The 20377-nt window shown below is 41.3% G+C and overlaps 1 protein-coding gene across 8 annotated transcripts in view; it reads left to right on the top strand.

Moving 5' to 3' along the window:
- LOC139625958 (3',5'-cyclic-AMP phosphodiesterase 4C-like) overlaps positions 1–18840 on the top strand; it is a 94304-nt gene extending 75464 nt beyond the window's left edge. For 5 of the 8 annotated variants that reach the window (XM_071486055.1, XM_071486056.1, XM_071486054.1 and 2 more), the window contains 15 exons: positions 2353–2544; positions 3424–3465; positions 4872–4908; positions 5376–5449; positions 5534–5583; positions 6164–6276; positions 9121–9214; positions 12175–12347; positions 12432–12530; positions 13020–13184; positions 13363–13462; positions 13988–14142; positions 14932–15054; positions 15892–16074; positions 17040–18840. In XM_071486055.1, coding sequence (XP_071342156.1) covers positions 2353–2544; positions 3424–3465; positions 4872–4908; positions 5376–5449; positions 5534–5583; positions 6164–6276; positions 9121–9214; positions 12175–12347; positions 12432–12530; positions 13020–13184; positions 13363–13462; positions 13988–14142; positions 14932–15054; positions 15892–16074; positions 17040–17618 — 2179 coding nt within the window. In that variant the 3' untranslated portion in view covers positions 17619–18840. The remainder of the gene's footprint in view (positions 1–2352; positions 2545–3423; positions 3466–4871; positions 4909–5375; positions 5450–5533; positions 5584–6163; positions 6277–9120; positions 9215–12174; positions 12348–12431; positions 12531–13019; positions 13185–13362; positions 13463–13987; positions 14143–14931; positions 15055–15891; positions 16075–17039) is intronic. The other 3 variants (XM_071486058.1, XM_071486057.1, XM_071486060.1) reach the window with 1 other exon arrangement.
- Positions 18841–20377: the final 1537 nt, after the last annotated feature.

Below are 20377 nucleotides of genomic sequence, written 5' to 3'. Positions count from 1 at the left end.
GATGTGGCAGATCCATAAAAATGTAAAGTGACTGATGTCCTTGAGAAACATGCTTGAACCTGCCACCTGCTCACCCAGACATTCGACTGACAAAAAAAGACAAAAAGAAAAATGTGGAGTGTAAGAATGGAGGAAAAACACTACAGTCCTGTATTTCTACAGGGTGGGGGGGGGGTCAGCTGCACCCTACCTAGGAGGGGGGTATCTACGTAAGCTCTGTCACAAGTCTCCTAGTTCCCCTTTTTCCTGGCAGGCAGATCTATTTATAGCTTCTGACGTCACTGGTCTCCTCTGATGGATCCTCGTCACAGCCGAATACACCGAGCCAGGGGGAGGGAGGGGTGTAAAATGGGGTTGGGTGAGGTGTGGTGGGTGGGGGTGTCATCACTGAGGTAAGCCCTGCTGCGGCACTGCCTCTCTCTCTCTCTCTCTCTCTCTCTCTCTCTCTCTCTCTCTCTCTCTCTCTCTCTCTCTCTCTCTGCCCTGTCACACCAATCAGGTATGAGATGCTGAGGTGCATCACTGTGCTGGATACAGCCTTCCTGATCACCCCCACCTCCTCCTCCTCCTCCTCCTCTCTCTGTCTCTCTAAGCTTCTGTGAATCGGGTCTGTTTCATTCAGCATCGATTGCATAATAGCCGTCTTTCATTTATCAGGCGCTGCTATTGCTGGAGCGCCCTGAAGCAGGCTCGGCTAAAAATAGGCACAGTCAACCTTCGCCTGCTCTGTCAGGGCTCTGTTTTCTATTGTTATCATAAAACGGATGACAATAGATCTAATTAAAAACACAAACACACATAAAATTACCATTCAAATATCCATGTGATGCTTTGAAATATTGAAATGAAATATTCACAAATAATCTAATTGTATAGACAACCTTTCTGTGGCAGAATTATGGTCAAAGATGAAGTAAATGGTTGTAACTTAAAGTTCGCTGGTTTCACTTTTTTAAAACACATGCAGCAGTCTCAGGGGAGTGAGTAGTGCACTGTGCTCTCCGGCCAGTAGAGTCGGTGTGTCCTTGAGCAAGGCACAGCTTCACTGAGGGAATGTGGATCCCGATGAGGCTGCAGATAATTTGTGAATAATTTCCCCCTAGGTGAGCTTTAACTCTCCACTACTACTCTCCTCTGGCAAAACTAAAAGCTATCTTTCTGTACTTTGGCTCTTTGCTCTTTTGCGGTTGAAATGGTGTGTTGCAAAAAAAAATAAATAAAAAATCTTGTTTGGTTCAGAGGAAATTTTGGGTAAAAGAGGAATTTATTGAGTGAATGTTGGCAATACTGAACCCTGCAATCCAGAGCCTGCGGACTGACCTCATCCTGATTGGAAGGATTTCAAAAGGATAAAATCAAGGCCAAGTCTGACTGTGATACCGTTAGACTGCACCCAGCTGGTTAAAAGGCAGATTTTTGAAAACGCAGTAGCTTTTATTTTGATCATGCAAATGAAATCAAAGTTTAGCACTGAGAGTCCAGTCCTTTATGTGCATAGTAGCTGCTCAGTAATAGGGATGCCTTTCAGTGCGATGGGGTGACAGTGGGAGTTCGTGGGGGTAAGTTGCCTGACTGACGTAACATGCATGAAGTCAGTGTTGACGTCACACAGAGATAGCGGAGGGTGTGAGAGTGTGTTTGATTGTGAAAATCAAGTAATCACAAGGTCACCTGTTTCAATAGATGCTCACAGTCATGAGCCTTGTATCTCTTCTTGCTGACGACATTGTTATCGTGTTGTTCAAGCACTTTGGGATATTTACACTACACTTTCAGGCCCATTTGTTCTGAAGAGGCTTTATCACAGCTTATAGTAGCTTGTCATATCCTTATCTTAGCTTTCTCCTTTCTGTCTCCACATGTGTACTGTCAGCAGCTGGAGGAGCTACCGTATGTTATATCAAATGTGTCAGATTTTTGGGGTTTTTGGATGCACTGCTGAGTCTTACAGCATCTTTGTCTGAGACACTTTCTGTGTGCAGTGTTCTATTTATACATGTGTCCCCAAGTCATTAATGAAAAGGTATTTTTATATAGCTGCAGTGATAAAGTATGATGTTATTTATCTATAGTAGTTGTTGTTTTTACTGTGCTGTGCTTTAATCTTGCATTCTTCTTTGTTGCACATTTTAACCTTCTTATCTATTGTGATTTACAAATTAAGTTTATTATTATTATTATTATTGCCAGTAGTAGCAGCAGGAGAAGTTTTCATGAGAGCAGTACTTGTAGAGCGCCGCAGCAGTAGTAAAAAAATAGCAGAGCTACTGATGACAGCACAAGTAGTAACAGTCAAAGCATTAGTGAAAGGACTGTAAAAAAACTGATGTATTTCTTTTTCTCTCTCTGTAGTTTTGATGTGGAGAATGGCCTGTCAGTGGGTCGCAGTCCACTGGACTCTCAGACTAGCCCGGGTTCTGGTCTGGTACTTCAGGCCAACTTCCCCCACAGTCAGCGCCGTGAGTCTTTCCTCTACCGCTCGGACTCAGACTTCGACCTTTCACCCAAAACCATGTCCCGCAACTCATCCACTGCCAGCGACCTGTGAGTATTTTAGAGACATCGTCTGTATTATTTTAACACCAATAAACCAAACAGCCGGTAGCCTCTGCTTTATGCTGTGTTTTACATTCAGAGCTTTCTGAATAGGATTTGGAGAGAAATCTGTTTCTGATAACAGTAGATGATACAGACAGTAATGTACCGATGTTTAAATGTGTTTGAGGTTATTTGTTTATTTATTCAGCGGGTCCAGACTAGGTGCTGGATACTAACTGATCACTTAATCTCCATGTTTCCCAAGTCACTCATCAGTATCAAACCTCCACAGTGAAAGATTATTATTCAGAATAATTTATCTAATACATGTTTAAATAATAGTTTTTAAATGAAAAATGTATTACTACCAACATTGAATGAATGTGGTGAATCTTTTTAGATTTATTTTAAAAAGTTGTGACGTTCTAAATTGAGTTTTGTTTACAATAGATTTTGTATTTCATGCCTTCATTTGATCCACGTATACAGTACTGTACTGTATGCAGCACCAGATAACATGGATCGTATCAATACTGCTGCTGTGGAGTTACTGGGGAAACATTGGAATTTATTGTCTATGTATTTATGTGAACCCACCCAAGGTCCTGTTTACACCCTAAAAAGTGCATTTACTGTATGGCATCTGGCTTTAAAGAGGCTTTTGGTAGCAGAGCCTGGGTTTGTCAGCGTGAACAACAGAACTATCAAATTTAGTTGGGACGTCCAACTAAAGCCAAAACTACAATCTAAGCTCAGAACTAGTTTTTATCTATTTCCTGCCTGTTTGTACAGCTAAAAATCTCTGCGTGCAGCTAGCAGTCTCTTTGAAGCCAGAGTGTAAATGGGGCCTCGGCCACCAATAGCTGTCCCTCCTTTGTTTTGAAGGGAGGAGGGATTGAAGCATTGGGAAGTCAATTGGCTACCTCGGTGAGACAAAGTGTGAAGACTGCTGTGACTTTCTGTCTATCTCTTTCCGCTGTGCCATGTTGTCATGAGTCAAACCTACCACGCCCACACCCCCCACCCCAGCACCCCTCAGCATCACCACTGCAAAGTTTTTCCGAAACAGTCCCAGCAAGCATTTGGCAGATGAAGTGAATCCAAAGGAGTACAAACACTTGCCAATTTGATAATACAGCACAGATTAGAATGGCTTTCTGATGCTTAGACCTTGATTTCAACAGGGAAGGACGCTACAGTCTTGGGTTTTCAGTGCCAAAGTTATTTAATGTCAAAATGTTTGCTCAACAGGGATGTACAGTCTGACTTAAATTTGACTCTGACACTGTACTTTTCACTGGCAGCATGGATTTACCCTGAAGTCTGAATGATTATGAGGTGCATGTTGTGACCCTAAAGCTTTCAGAGAGAAAACTGTCTTTCCCAGCACCCCATGCATGGACACTGCTCCTCACCTGCACACGGTTCTAGTTCCTCAAATCCTGGAGGCCTTCTGCAAGAGCAGAATTAAATCTGCATTAAGTGATTTTTGACGCTCAGAGTGACACAGGCCGGACATCTGGTTATTCAGTTGTCATGGCTCATCTATTAGCAAATATTTGGCTGTTTATACATCATTATACTATATAGCATCTCATGGGAGACAAGTTTCTAGCCACCCAGGAATTTTAATATTCGCCACCAACTCTTGAGACAAATATCTATCTTTAGCTGCTAAATGCTACAAAACAATTTATTGTTTTGCCATTTAATGTTGGATGGGTAACCTACACTCAGCTTGTCTACTGGAAGCCATTGCCAGTAGTTTTATATGGCAGGGTTGATGAGACTCATGAGCCCAGAGAAACCAAAACTATGAGTTCAAATTTGTCATTTTAGTCATTTGATTCAAAATACTAAAAATATCACCTAATGCTGATTTATTGAGCTTGTTTAAGTTAAACCTCATTGGATAGATGCAATCTTGATAAATGTTTCCTTGCCATTAAGCAGTTTAAGGCTTTGTTTAATATTGTCATCCTCCTTTTTAGACTTCAATCTTATTCAAACTTATATGCAGCAGTGGAGCTATGGCTCTGTCCACTGAGGTTTAACTCTAATCTGCACCTTTACCTCCAAGAAATGGTTTTATATGTAAAACCTCCTCTCCTCTCCCTATATCCTCTGTGATGTAAGACAAACCAGTCTTAGCCAATAGTAGCATTCCTACAAGTCCTTGTTAAGATCCTGATGACAATGAATTTATTTGTTGTCATTATTTGTGTGTTTGCATTTTGAGATTGTGGAGGTACCTGGTATTTCCTGAGCCCCTCTGTCCCATGTCTGTCCCTTCTCACTTTTTGTTTGTCTTTGTTTGTCTGTGGTTTTTGTAGGCATGGAGAAGACATGATAGTGACTCCTTTTGCACAGGTTAGTAGCATTTACACAAATACTTCAACACGCAGTGCTGGTTCTGCAAAACCAGGATAGATAAAAAAGAACAGGATAGAATCCTCACCCAGTGACTATTTACCAGAACCATAAGCCAAAATGTATACATGTTACAATACATGTTTTTAAATAATAATATAATATAATATAATATAATATAATATAATATAATATAATATAATATAATATAATATAATATAATATAATATAATATAATATAATATAATATAATATAATATATAAAAACTGTTTTAAAATGTAGTTTGAACTCTGACAATTAAAAGAAAACATGGTTACCATGGTAACAGCAGGTGCCATTAAAAATAAATGGAGGGTTTGAGTTTGACGGACAAACATTTCTCGATTTAGTCATAGGATTAAGGCGGACATGTCTCACACGTCTCTACTTAGGCCTGGTCTTACGTCCAGCATGTCTTTTGTTTTAGGTTCTTGCCAGTCTGCGAACAGTGAGAAGTAACTTTGCTGTACTGACACATCTGCAAGATCGTGTGGGAAACAAGTAAGAGCAAAGAAAACAGAGCGGGTGACCATCTGGTTGTTTTCTTGTCAATTTTACTAACACCTCATCTGCTCCCTGTTGTAGGCGGCCTTCAAGCAGCAACCAGCCATCCACGTGTAAGCCATCTCTCACAGGTCAGTGTTAACATCGCTGTATGATGTGACACTCTGGGATTTTAGAGAGGGATGAAAGTCTTTGTCTTCAGTGATGTCTGCATTTGCTGAAAGCTTTTAAAAACCATTATTGCCTTCTTTATTTGTTTTTCTGTGCAAATACTATCAGAGAGTGTCAGTGTGTAGCTGTACAGGGGCAAACAAATTGATCTGGTTTCTGTGTGGTGTGTCCATTTCTTAATGATGTGTCCTAGTGTAACATGATTAGATTCCACAAATCTGCATGATTTTTTTTTTGTTTTTTCTTTTGTTTTTGGTACCTTTATCATCACTCTGTTTAGTTCCCTGTCCTTTGTTCAAATTTCCAAGACAAAGACCAGTGGGAAACACTTGAGGTTCCAAAAGTGCCCAGATATTCCATTAAACGTAACTCCAAAAATGTCCGTGACCTTTACTGGTATAATCCTAACTGAAGATGAAATTTCAGTAAAGTTGCAAAAAGCATCTCGAGTAATGTTGAAAGTACAGAAAACATGATGAAGTTGTTACATTGGCTTGTGCTTGCCTGTGACCTGTGTTTGTGTGACCTCTGACCTTTCAGAGGAACCTTACCAGAAGCTGGCGATGGAGACACTGGAAGAGCTGGACTGGTGTTTGGACCAGCTGGAGACGCTGCAGACGAGACACTCTGTCAGCGAGATGGCATCCAATAAGGTGAGGACTCGTTCAGCTTCACAGAGACTCTTGGTCTTCGGTCGTGGTAAACACATCTTCCTTTATCTCTAAAATTTAAAACGTCAATTTTTAGGCCAATGCCAAGATCTGATTGGGCTCATCAAAAATGCAGCAGCGCAACACGACAGACAGTGTAGGATGTGGCTGTCACTGGTTTTTCGACTGTGATGAACACAGTGTATGGTCTATCATACTTTAGAAGATAAAAGAAAATTCATGCCACTGGCTAAAAGCTTTGCTTCAAAGTAATGAGTACTTAATAGAAATGTAGTAGAGTAAAAAGTACAATAATGTTATGGACTAAAAGTTTCCAAAAAAATAATACTCAAGTAAAATACTTGAAAAAAATGCTCAATTACAGTAGTCAAGTAAATGTACTTCGATACTGTGCAGCCCTGATTTTATGACATATCCAGCTGCAGCATGAACCATCGTGTGAACGTTCAGGTTCATGAATGGCATCTCCCTCCGCTGAAAGAGTTAAGCAGCTTCTCCTCACTTCACTCCCTCCTGCTTCTCTCCACCGTCTGGCTGCTATACTCAAACCCCCTTCTTCTCCCAGTCAGCCAATCAGATCCTTCCCCTCCACCCAGCCCCTGAAACCAGACAAATCTGATTGGAAAGAGAGAGGGGGGGAACAGTGTGTAGGGAAGGGGAGGAGAGCTGGGGTGGTGGAGTCCTCACAGCCTCTCCCTCCCCATCTCCCTCTTTATGTTCCTCATTGACAGTGTGTGACAGTATTTGGATGAGCGACTGCAGTCACACCCTTTCTTCCCCCGATGACAGACCACATTCCCTGGCTCAACCTGCCCCACCCCTCCTCTCTGACCCCCACCCCCCCATCCCACTCGCCTCCAGGACAGCACATGGGACTGTGGGAACTTCTATTTCCAAGTGGTCTTTATTTTTTTTTCATGTTCAAACCGCCCCTGCTGAGTGTGGAGCAGAACTGAGTGAGCAGATTACAGCCCGTCTCTAAGCCAGCAAACTTGTCTGCTTGTCTTTTTGGATTTTACCGACCTCTGACATCAACATGCGGAGGCTGACATGCCTGCGTCGGCACTCTGGGTTTGTCTGTGCCAGAGACTCAGACAGGTGAGCGACACGGAGCACTGCTGGATCGCCTTGTTTACATTGGGATCTATTGATCAGCGGTGCAGGCTTTGCAGGGGGCTGAATGCTGAGTGAGCCCGCCTGTCGGATCTGAGTCAGGACTGGGTTTACAAACAGAATGCTGAAAACGTGTGTGTGCATCTATGCATGTATGAGTGTGTTTGTATGAGAAACACCAATAAAGGAAAAAAAGGGCAAAGACGAGACATTAGAGGGAGCAGCTGTCATGATTTTGTAATGTCAAACAGATTCTTAGACGCTGTGGCTCTGTTTGTAGAAGCTGGAATATGTTGCATGTCATTTGTAAACATATTTGTGTGTGTTTGTGTGTATGTATGTGTGTGTCTGTGTGTGTCTGCAAAGGAGGGAAGAAAGCCAGAGGAAAAGCATAACAGAGTGAGCAGTTGCGTTTAGGAGCTACAGGAGCAGCAGGACATGATCAACAGATAATTTTTACTTATAGCTACAGGATCATGTTTCCTGTCAGTGTGTGTCTGTGTGTTTCCTTATGTGTGTGGAACCACTGCAGCATCACAGTCTCTCACCCAGATACCCCCCCGCCCCCCTCCTCCCTCAGCCACCACGTGCCAGAGCTGTTACATAATCGGTGTGGAAGCTACCGCTGCATTAAAACTCTGGGGGGAAACACTGAACATTTGTGTTTTAAAGATTAAATTTTTTTTTGGCATGAATGAAATGCTGGTGTTTTTAGCTGCAGCAGTGCAAATTACTTCACACAACACAGTTATTTGAATATTATATTCAAATATATATTATAGCTTAAAACATAATATAAACAAGTAAATATAAAAAATCACCACATTTCATTGTGGAAGCTGTGAATTTCAGATTCGGCAAATGTGAATTGTTGGATATATAGACAGAAATAAACCCCCTGTAACTGGAAATGATAGCAACCGTGCAAATCTGTGAGCGCTCATCTACTATGGGGTCCCTGTGCATATTTTTCAAACCACAGCAAAGATGATGGAGCATGTCACCCTGTCCCTGTAAATCCTTAAGACAAGTAAGAACGTAATATAAATTATTTACTTACTTGGTGTAAGATGAGCTAGGTGCAGCCTGACTAACTTGATCAGTACCTCTAGTATTTTTAACAATGCACAGTAAAACATGTTGTAAATATTGTTTCTCCCTATGTCTGATCATCCTCCTATTTTATTCTGTTTACACACTGAGATTTGATTTATTTTAACTGTTTGATATCGCACCTGTCTTACATATTCTCATTAACATACACCCATTTAATATGTGCATCATACTTGAATAAAATATATGAATTGAAATTAAAAGTAATCAGATCAAGATAGGACATATGAAAGTGAAGTGTTCTTAATTAAAACATAGAGGTCAAAGAAAGAAGTGGATGTTATAGATTGATTTCCACCATCTGAGGTAAATAGTAGCAAGATAATAATTCCAGTGAATCATTCATGTTCTTCCAGAGGGGAAGGGGGAAAGAAAGCAAACAGTTATATGGGAAATGTGATCTTTCAGTAGTTTGTAGAACCACAATGCACATCGTCTCCAACAGGATCTCATGTGTTTGAATTTATATAAACGTATCACTATTAATTTCTCTGCCATGTTGATGTCTACTACGTTCAGTGTATGTATGTATGTGTTACGTGTTTATCTGCAGGACTAACCACGTCTTTGTTTGTATTGTTTTTTTTTGTGTCCACACAGTTTAAGAGGATGCTGAACCGCGAGCTGACGCAGCTGTCAGAGACAAGCCGCTCAGGGAATCAAGTGTCAGAGTTCATTGCTAGCACTTTCTTAGGTGAGTTTTAACACCTGACATGATGGAGAAGGGAGAGGGCTGCTGCTCCCTGAAAGCCTCAACATTAAGACTGAAAAAAATGGATGGAAACATACACTCAGTTGCCAGTTTATCAGGAACACCTAATGCAGTCTAGCACAACAGCCCTGCATTAAATCCTTATATAATCCTCATAATGTTCAGTTTCTGTCGGAATGTTTTTAAAGTGGTGTTGATTCAACTTCACGGTAATTTTAGTGGCTTTTGTTAGTTTGTTGAGTGGTTGAAAAGAAAGTTTATGAAAAAAATATTTAGTCTACCATACAAACGGGGAGGACAACAAGATATGTTAAAAAATTACCATGTGTAAATTATATTTTGTACTATCTCAGACATGTGAGTGAGCTTTGTGGTTGTGGTGCTCCCCAGCTCTTCTAAGATGAAGAATCTTATTTTAGTGATTGCAAAGATTAGAGGAGAAGAGGAAAAGGGGTCTTTTAAAAGTGAATTAGAAAGGAGATGTAGATTTTCCAAGTAGGAGGAGAGAAGGATTCAAGGAATAAAAAAGGATTGAAGAGAAAATGTGAAAGAAAGTAAAGAAAAAAGAGCAGAATAAAGGTTGTTTTTGAAAGAAAGGAACAGGGAGAGGAGATTTTTTTAATATTTTAAAGGCATGGAAAGAGAGACGGAGGGAGAAATTGTTAAGGAAAGGAAGATTTTCTAAACTGAAAATATGAAGAGAGCTTGTTTCTAAAAGAGAGAAAGGAGGAGAAGATTGTTTACTGATAGGGACAGATGGAGAAGGTGAGGATTTGTCCTTCCCTAAAAGAGAAGGAAGTGCGGCGACAGACAGCATTCCCGGACACACTGTGTGGCGTTGTCGTAGCAACAGGGTGCAATATTATAAGACGGCGTGTTGCATCAATAGGAGGCTCAGTCTTCAACAGCCCTGCCGGCAGGATGGAGGTCCAGCCAAATGACGATGGAGCTGTCAGTCAGATGCCATACTGATAATGAGTGCCTCGGCGTCAAGCCCGGCAGCGTTCGGAAATGAACACCATGGTTTTGGGTGTGAGGAAGAGGAGGCACTGTGAGAGAGGTGAGAGAGGCCAGACAGCACCTCGTGTGACGCTGCCGCTCAGGTCGCTCTGCATCCTTATGGTGGTTGTATGTGGCCTCAGATCTGGATATTGTTCGAGCAATTATTCCTACTGTGCTAATAAACATATGTGGATGGAAAATACCAAGGCTGACAAGTGGACGTGCGGTACAGCAGGCTGTCTGTGAAGCCAAAATGGGATTATCATTTTCTTGGTTTGTACAAAAACGGATGAGTCATTTTCAACACAACTGTGTCTGCTGGGACAGCACCTTTGTGTCAACAAATCATGTGGAGATTGTGTTGATACTGTTGGTGGAAAGGGATTACACGCTTCATTGTGGGTTTGAAAAAATCTCCAATCTATAAACATTTTCAAACATACATTCGGAAAAACGCAACATGTGCTATGCCAGCCAGGTCAAAACAGTGCTGAGCTCCTGAGATAGCAACAGGTTTTACCCATCATCCTTAGCTGTCTACTGATGGTATTCTGCACCCTCTGCCATTTAGCGGTTAATATACATTTATATATACTTATGACTTCTGACGTTCTGACTGTGGAGCTATATACTGCCGTTACTGCGTAATTATACCTGTATACATTCTTGTTTGTCAGTGACCTTCCAGCCATGGTCTTTGTACAGTATGTACTTTACACATAAAAGACATAGTGCTTAAATTTAAATGTAATTGTAATTGAAATTCTATTTTTGCATGGCAATTACATTTTACATAGCTACTTCATATAAAACCTCCAAATCAAACATTCTTTCTAATTTTGTTCATAATTTTATTTGCATTTAAAATTTTGTGATCTACAGGAGAATTGCAAAATCCAGTTACTCACAAGGTCATTAACACAGATCGTGACTGTGTTAAAGCACAAATGCACGCCTACCCACTGATGTATTGAAACACTGCAAATGAAAACTCTACCTTCACGTTTCTGTGAGATATTTGACGATCTATATGTGAGGTCAGCTTTATTTAGTACCGTTTGCGATGCAATTGAAACTACTTCTATTATATGCTATACTATTGATGAGAGACCTGAGATTGTTTTTTAGTTTATTTTATTACCTCATCTAAAAGTTCAGTTCGGTTCTTCACTGATAGCGTCCTTAATGTGTCAGTGCTTAGAAAATAACAGCTTTTCATGTTATGAAACACTTCATGATATATGTGCGGTTATGCACATGTTTACAAGCTGTACATCTTCCTTTGCTAGTACTACTTATAGGTGTTATAAGTATTTATTTTTGTTGTATATGGTAGCAGTTGTAGTGACAGTGGTTGTAACCGTTTAGGTACAGTAATAGTTCAGCATAGTTCTGTAGTGGTCGTAGTAGTAGCCACTGAAACCGCTGAAATGTGAACACCAATTCTACACATCAAATTCTGTTTACAGGTCTTGGGAAGTACTTTTGCATATATGTTAAAGTTCACTGATTTAGTTTCAGAAGGAGCTGTGCTAAACTGCCTCAAATGATGTCACTTGAGTCCACGTTATAAGTTTGAAAATGAAAAAAATCTGAGGGGTGGAAGTGAGTGTACCAGACGTCTGTGGCCCGCTCCTCTCTGCTACATTAGTTGCTACTAGTCTAACACCCCTGCATCTCTAAATGAGCTGCCAGCAGTTGAGTTGCATTGTGGGTAATGTAGGCAAGGAAGAGGAATGCAGGGAATAAAATAGACAATATCAGTGGTTCTGCAACATCAGTTTTGATCCATTTTAGCAGCTGTAGTATTGGTAGTAGAATTTGTATTAGCTGGAGTTAGTAAGTAATGTAATTTGTGCAAATGGTTGGTTGCTAACAGCCCAGGTGCATATAAGCAACAGTCAGATCCACAACATGATGTCTGTGTGTTCATGTTGCAGAGAAACAACATGACGTGGAGATCCTGTCTCCGCCTCCTAAGGAGAAGGAGAAGAAGAAGAGGCCGATGTCACAGATCATTGGTGTGAAAAAGGCCACACAGAGCCCCAGCTTAGCACCCGCCTGCATCCCTCGCTTTGGAGTCAGCACGCCGCACGAGAGTTTGCTAGCCAAGGTCAGTTTCACACACACTTACACACATACAGAAGCATACACACAAAACACTCTGTCTCATAGATGTCCTGTTTTCATTCTCCAGGAGATCGAGGACATTAATCGTTGGGGTCTGGATATTTTCAAGATAGCAGAATTTTCTGGAAACCGCCCTCTGACGGTGATCATGTACTCAGTCTTCCAGGTAGGAGGATCCCTCAGCTAGAAGTCTGTTCACCTCACCAAACAGGAGAAAAAGAATGAAATTGTGATACATTATAAAAACTATAAATTAAGTTTTTCAGCACCATCAAGTTAAAAGGTGATGATATGTCACTGTTGTGTTCACAATTTGTTTCCGCTGCCCCAAAATGTGGCCAAAAAAATTTAGTTATTGTAGGTTTAAGACATAATTTACGGATTTGTGGGGATAAATGGAGTAAAGAAGTAACTGTCACTATGAAATCTGTCAGCAGCTACGGTGGATTTCATAGACTGATGCACCACGTTGGATTTGGGGAAAAATCTGCTAGTTTCCAAAATTAACAAACTGTTCCAGGCAACGTTATGGCAACTTGCTGGGTCATTAGAATCTGAAGCCCTCCATGTCACAGTAAAAGAGAACACTTTCTAATAATAGTTATTTGATACTAATGTGACTCTGGTTCTTTGCTGTTCCTCCTCACCCTGCCAGGAGAGAGACCTTTTGAAAACCTTTAAGATCCCAGTTGACACCTTCATCACTTTCATGATGACCTTGGAGGACCACTACCATGCTGACGTAGCTTATCACAACAACATCCATGCAGCTGACGTGGTGCAGTCCACCCATGTCCTCCTGTCCACCCCTGCTTTAGAGGTGAGCTGGGGAAGCTGTTGATACAGCTTCCGGATACTTTTATATGGATTTTAGGTGTAGTTACTAATCACAGCAAGCTGCAGGGTTCTGGCTCTGCAGCAGACCTCTCAACCTCGCCTAGTTGACACTCAATGTATTGTTTTGAATGAATGTGTTATGTCTCCCTTTTCCAACCCAGGCAGTGTTCACAGACCTGGAGATCATGGCTGCTCTGTTTGCTAGTGCGATCCATGATGTTGACCACCCAGGAGTCACCAACCAGTTCCTAATAAACACCAGTAGGTTCCACATCTGTCTCTGTTCACATCTGCCTTAACAGGCTTGGTCTAAACAAGAATCATATTTAAAAATTGGAAACAGTGTCAAAAAAATTTAAATACCTGAAAAATCTATTTGGGGATTAAAGTTTTAAGCATTTTTAAATGAATTTTAAATTAATGCAATACTTCTTTGATTAATATTTTGAGATACTTAAATACCTAAGAATAGTTTAACACACACTAAGACTAAAACATTTTATAAAACTTTCAGACCCTTTAAAATACTGATAAACAGTTTGATTTGCACTTTCTTTAGTAATCCATAATCATCAGTAATCAGGTGATTAATGCATGTAGGTCTCTTTTTACTTCAGTGTCAGCAGGTGATTATGCTCTACCCATTATGGGTCTGGTTTTGCACAATATAGCAGAGGAGCTAAATTAGGCAGGGGATACCACGAGCACTGTTTCGGTATGCTGGAAAAATGGATTAGAATTATGTTTGAGGCGTCCTGTTACACGTCTCAACCTACATCTCTGCAGGTTCTGAGTTGGCGCTGATGTACAACGATGCCTCAGTGCTGGAGAACCACCACCTCGCTGTGGGCTTCAAACTGCTCCAAGAAGATAACTGCGACATCTTCCAAAACCTCAGCAAGAAGCTGAGAGACTCCCTCCGCAAGATGGTGATTGACATGGTGAGACTTCTGCAGTTTTTACGTGACACATTGACTTCCTTTTCAGTCATACTGTGCCTGAACTGTCACTCTACAGTATCATTTTTATGTTGTTAGATGTTGTTTGTGGTTCAGTAAGGTTTGTGGATAGTAAAAGAATGCTGAAAGAGCATCTTTATGTATCTGGTAACAGGCTGCTTTGAAAAGGCTGCTGGCAAAATCATGCAGTTGTTGTGTGAAAACACTGACAGACTGTTACAAGTGATGGTCAGTTATGGCTTCTTTCTTTCATCTTCAGCTTGATAGAACAAACAAAAGTGGAAAGTCAAAGCGAGTTTGGAAAGAGACAACACACACTCATACACACACACACACAAAAAGGGAAAAGGAGAAAATACTGCAATTTAGTATTAGTACATGAGTCTATAGAGGAACAATCCTAATTCCATAGGTATGGGTCAAGTACATCTGTCTTCACAGTTGACATGTAAAACAGTACAGTTACAGCTCTGGAGTGCTGCAGTGAAGCGGAGAGAGACGATACAACAGCAAATCAGACTTAGTAACCCAAACACTCTGTAACGATGGATAAATCCACACAACATGCAAGGACAAAAAAAATCTTCTCACACAATTATCATTTCATACACACACTTCCTCCGTCCTTTCTTAAAACGCGTTAGAAGCCTTCAGAACTAGTTATCTGTAGATATACGAGAGAGAAGAACTCCAGAGTATAAAGGCACGAACACACGTCATCTCACTGAGGATTTGTTGTGTCTCTGTCTGTGTGGTTGCCGTCCTCTTCAGGTGCTGGCCACAGATATGTCCAAACACATGAACTTCTTGGCAGACATGAAGACAATGGTGGAAACCAAGAAGGTGACGAGTCTGGGAGTCCTGCTGCTCGACAACTACTCTGACCGCATTCAGGTGAGTGCTCCCTCTGCTGACAATGAACACAGATGCAGCCATTATCCACATGCAGTCATTTATCAATACATTGTGACTGCTCACATGTGGATAGTGGATTGTTTGCAGTATGATGAACGGAGACTTTAGATCACTATGTGATTATAAATTATATGTTCAGTCTGCAGCATAAACTGGAACATTAATCTGTTTTGGCTCAAATTCGGCACTGAACAAAAGCACCTTCATGTTTCCTCCATACACAACAAACTGAGCAGCTGCTCATGTGACACTGCTGCTGCCTGCTGGACACGGAGTGGTCATCACACCTGTGCACAGCTGAAGTGTTTTGTACAATGCGTTCTGGTAAAACACATCAAAATGAAACTGTTATCATAAAATCATCAGCGTAAAAGCCCTTATTTATCCTTATCCTGTCTCCATATATCCATCGTTATGAGTTAAAACAAGTTTCTTGGAAAGAACCATATCATTTAGTTCTAATTACAGTTGTACAATTTCAATTATCTCTAAATGCTAAGCTAGCACAACCTTGAAACTTTTATTCACAGTGCAAAATGTGAAATGTGCCTTCAAACAAGAAAAACAATCCAGCACAGATGTAGAATAAGGTTTCTAATAATAGATTGAGTTTATTGAGAAATGTATCTGGAAATCAATTAAAAAAAACTCAGCACAACCAAATGAACCAACTATAATAACAATCTCAGAACTTTGTCTGAAACTACGTGGTTCTTTCCAGAAACGTCAAAAACTTTAGATTGATCTGAAGACTCTGCACTAAGCAAGTCCCTAAAAAAATCACCAGCAGAGACTTACTGAGCGTTTCTCCTCCAGGTTCTGCAGAACATGGTTCACTGCGCCGATCTGAGCAACCCGACCAAACCGCTGGAGCTATACCGGCAGTGGACGGACCGCATCATGGTGGAGTTCTTCACCCAGGGAGACCGAGAGCGAGACAAGGGCATGGAGATCAGTCCCATGTGTGACAAACACAACGCCTCCATAGAGAAGAATCAGGTAACATTCACTGACGCACATGAAGGAAATAGAGATACAGTTCAGGAAAGGAAAAGAGAAAACTGAACCAAAAAACAAAGCCCTTAAAGCAACAAATGCAAACTTTAATTGGGTGAAGTAAAAATAATATTTCACTTAATTACTTTCTTTTAATGATCATCTCAGTATCATTATGGAGAAGGGAGCGCACAAAGCAACTGCTTTCTTAAATTGATTATATTACAGTAAGTGAGGTTGAGGTTGAGGTTGTGTGACAGCTAAACAGTTATTTTAAAACAACAGCCAAGTTTTGTTTTGTTTGTTTGTTTTTATTCTTAATACTATGGAGCTGGATATATTTTTTATCCCCCTTCTTAATACCTGATGAACAGTTGACCCAGCCTATCAGTATTGGTTGTTGTTTGCACAGATACTGTGTTGTAATGTAATATATTGTAATTTTCATTTTAATTACATCTTGCAGAACATTTTAGCATACACAGATTACCATGACGTTTCTTTTACACGTTTGAACAGCAAACAAATTTAAAATGATTTTTCCAAATGAGATGTAAACCACTTTATAGGTAGGTTCATTTCAGATCAATTGTTCTCTATGATTCTTTAGTCACGATGTGACTCTTAACATGGAAATCACTTCCTGAGCTCATAAGTACAGTGTAAAACACAGCTGTGTACAGGGAGTTTTTGTCTGGTGGGATGGTGTCCTTGTTTCTGCGCATATGTCAGTCCTCTGGACTGGATTTAAGAACCAAACTGGTTGCTGACTAAACACAGTTTCTATTGTACTGACATATTTTATGCCAATTACAGCAAAGTGGTACAATTATAATATTTACACCCATTTTCCCTCTGTAAGTCAAATTAACCCAGAATGTCTTTGACAGAGCATCTGTATATTTTTTTATTTCATCCTGTCATATTTGTCTGCTCATTACCGTCATTATTGATTTTTTTATGACCAGGTGGGGTTCATCGACTACATTGTCCACCCTCTGTGGGAGACCTGGGCGGACTTGGTGCACCCTGACGCTCAGGACATCCTGGACACTCTGGAGGACAACAGGGAGTGGTACCAGAGCATGATCCCCCGCAGCCCGTCACCCTGCAGCCCGGTGGAGCTCCATGCCGAGGTGGGGCCAGGAGGAGCAGCTGTGGGAGCAGGAGGATCTGTCCCTTCAGGAGGAGTCGGGGGAGGAGGAGGTGGTGGAGGGGACAAGTTCCAGTTTGAACTCACGCTGGAGGAAGAGGAGGAGGATGAGGAAGAGGTGGAGTCTGACCTTGAGAGCCCTTTAGAGGAGGAGTCCCAGTCGGGTGGGGAACGCCACCGGGACTCTTCCTCCCCTTCGCTGTCTCCGGACCCCCGCAGCAGGTACCGCCCCCCCTCGCCTCACCCGTCTCGGACCCTGAGTCTGGCTGCCATGTCGGTGCGGAGCCCCCATCCCCACAGGACGCTGGCCTCCCCGGGACGAGAGGGCGCCGACAGGGACAGAGAACTGAGCCAGGAGGGCGATGGGGTGGCCTGCCTGCGAATGGGCACATAACAACCAGCACAACCTGCCCCGCCTGAGAGACACGAGCCCTGGGTGTAGGGAGAGGGAGGCAGGGCAGGCCCTTACCAATTAAGTCTGTAAAATCACCACAGTCCCTTTACACTGGAGACACCCTCTCTGGAGAACAGAGGGACGTCCGCCCTCTGTTTGATCTTATTTTTCAGCAAAGAAGAATCGTTTTAGCCTCTCTTTGGGTGCCTCACAGGCCTTTGTGTCCCATCCTGCTTTGTTGTAGTTGCAGTTCAGAATGTCGCAGATAAAGACTGCTGCAATTAAACTGGGAAGAAGAGTGGAGCCAAGGCGTGCTACTCTAACAAGTACATAAGGTAAAGGAAATGTCTTCCTCCAAAATAACTGTGTGTGACATTCGGACAAGAGCACCGAATAAGGATCGCAGTGGTTCGACAGGGTCTTGGAAATGATTTTGCACCATAGTTTTAATTTAAGGTATGAAATTATTGAGTCAGTTTGGAATAAGTGAGTATGATTTCTTTGTTTGACAATGATGTGGACGATGAATCATTTTACCAAATACAAGATCTAGGTGAGCAACAAGAAAATCGATGGACCTAAACCTCAGGGTATGAAGAGAAAATCTAATGTAGCACAGATGTAGTGGGTACCCCTGACCTGACCCCTGACCCCTGACCCCTGACCCCAAACTTTCTTTTCTGTTTGATTTACCTCCAAACTAGAGACTTTGTTTAACCTGCGTGTCTCTTCATTTAATTAAAACCCTTTAATAGAAAATTTGGCACCTGAAGCAATCAAATAATAAATATTTAAACCAGCTTGTAGCACCACAGAGATGAAAAAGACTGTGCCCCAGTCTCACCTGTTGGAAATACAAAAGACACCACCTGTATAATTTGTTTAAGCTTTATTTTTATACCTGAGATGATTTTAAATGGTGTCATTGTTTAAGGTTTTGATTTTCAGACAGTTCTTTGTTGTACATTTGCTGGTCTTGTCTGTGTTTATGTGCTTGAAAAGCATTTTTTTATCAGGGTGCCTCTGGTCCGCAGTAGCACTTTACCGTCTCTGCTGTTCAGCTCTTCTATTCAGTCACACAAAGGGCTTCACCCACTGTAGGCCTACCGATCACACAAACACAGCACAGGATATCTGATGCCAGGTACCAAAAGGCAGGGCAGGAAAGTAACTGGACTAATGTCTCAACAAGGGATTTCATCGGCTTGGCCAACACCGAAACTCTTACCCCTCTGGCGGTCAGCTGACAGTGGAATTATAAGACCCCATCTGTGTTTTCAGAAGTTTTAGATAAAGAGCTGCAGATTCTCTAAGTCTGCAACATTTGCATCTGTTCATTTACAAATACAGGTGCGATCAGCTCAGTCAACTTTAAAACTAATCCACCAGGGCTGCAACTTCCTCTCTAAGGCGAATGAATGTTTGTTGTATGTTTGTTTGTTTGCCTTGTCTACAGATTAATAGTATGCGGGCAACATTTTTCAGTCTACATCCAGTCTACAGACTGGAAATCTGAGGCTTTTAGCAGCAATGTTAAGTCTATGTGAATTCATTGTGAGTACGATGGTTGCCAAAATGAAATTAACTTAACTGTCATTTCAAATGTCAAACCTTAGCCACATGTCTGTCTGCTTGTCTGTTATTCTAAACTTTGATGAAGTTGAGGGACTGATAAGAGATTTTTTCGAAAATGATCTAAATCAAAGCAGCAGGGGCAGAGGTATCCTGACCTTTAGTCCCAATAATACTGGATCCTACATTTACCATAATGCAACCCAGTAGCGTCTTTCATTCATACACCTTTAGTGCCCTAAACTGCCCTCCTCTTTCCCTCCAGTGAGTAAGGGTCTTATAATTCCAAAATCACTGTGGTGTTACTTTCCCACCCTGCGACACGGACTGCTGTAGAGATCACGAGGAGCACAGTTTCAAAAGTTCAAGAGAAATGAATAGCCTGTAGTTGAAACTAAACCGATTGTGTTCCATCAGGTTATTAGTCTTATTTGGTCGTTAGTGCTCGACTGGGATGACTGTGTGCCATAAGTGTTGAAAACACACAAACACCTGCCAGCCTACGATGCTGTACATTTTTACACTAGAGATTTTAACCTGATGATTGTATCAAAGTCATTGACTTTCTAGCGTTAGTTTTTACGAATGATAGATGTCAACAGTAATTAATGCAGACAATTTAATAGATTTTGTGCAACTTAGGATCAGTCTGTTCAGCCCTTTCCTAATCAGATAGCTGACACTTGAGAATGTGTGTAGTTTCAGGAGTTTGATGACTCTTTCAGTTCCAAGTACACGTTCAGTCTAGAGCAGCGTTTGTCGCCGTCACTGAGGTAGGAAGACCAGGAAATAGGTAAGCACTACACAGGATATGATGCACTTCCTGGTCAGACAGTAGTAGAAAACACTAGTCTAACAGTATTTCATTAACTCAGCTAGTAAGCTTTATTGATCAGCCTTACATGTGATAGGAGAGGTTAGAACCTGGTGTTAAAAGACCATTTTGCTGTTTTTAACATGCCGAGCCTCAAAATGCCGAGTTTGACTCGCTGTTCTCTCTTGAGATGTTTCAAAAGGTTCCTTTACAGTTCTGAAAATCCATAAAAAATAAGGACGGCCCTTATTTCTAGGCCTTAGAAAATGTAAACTTTACATTTCTAAAATGACAGTTGTTAAGCTAAAATATGCTAAACACCTATCATTTTGAGTTTAGACAAAGTGTTATCAGCTCATAAAGGAGCCGGCAA

This window comes from Trachinotus anak, unplaced genomic scaffold (assembly GCF_046630095.1).
Source record: "Trachinotus anak isolate AG129_WGS33_773 ecotype Australia unplaced genomic scaffold, CSIRO_AGI_Tana_v1 ptg000010l, whole genome shotgun sequence".
NCBI classification, from domain to species: Eukaryota; Metazoa; Chordata; class Actinopteri; order Carangiformes; family Carangidae; genus Trachinotus; species Trachinotus anak.
The sequence above is the reverse complement of the archived record's forward strand: the minus strand, read 5'-3'. Positions and strand labels throughout refer to the sequence as shown.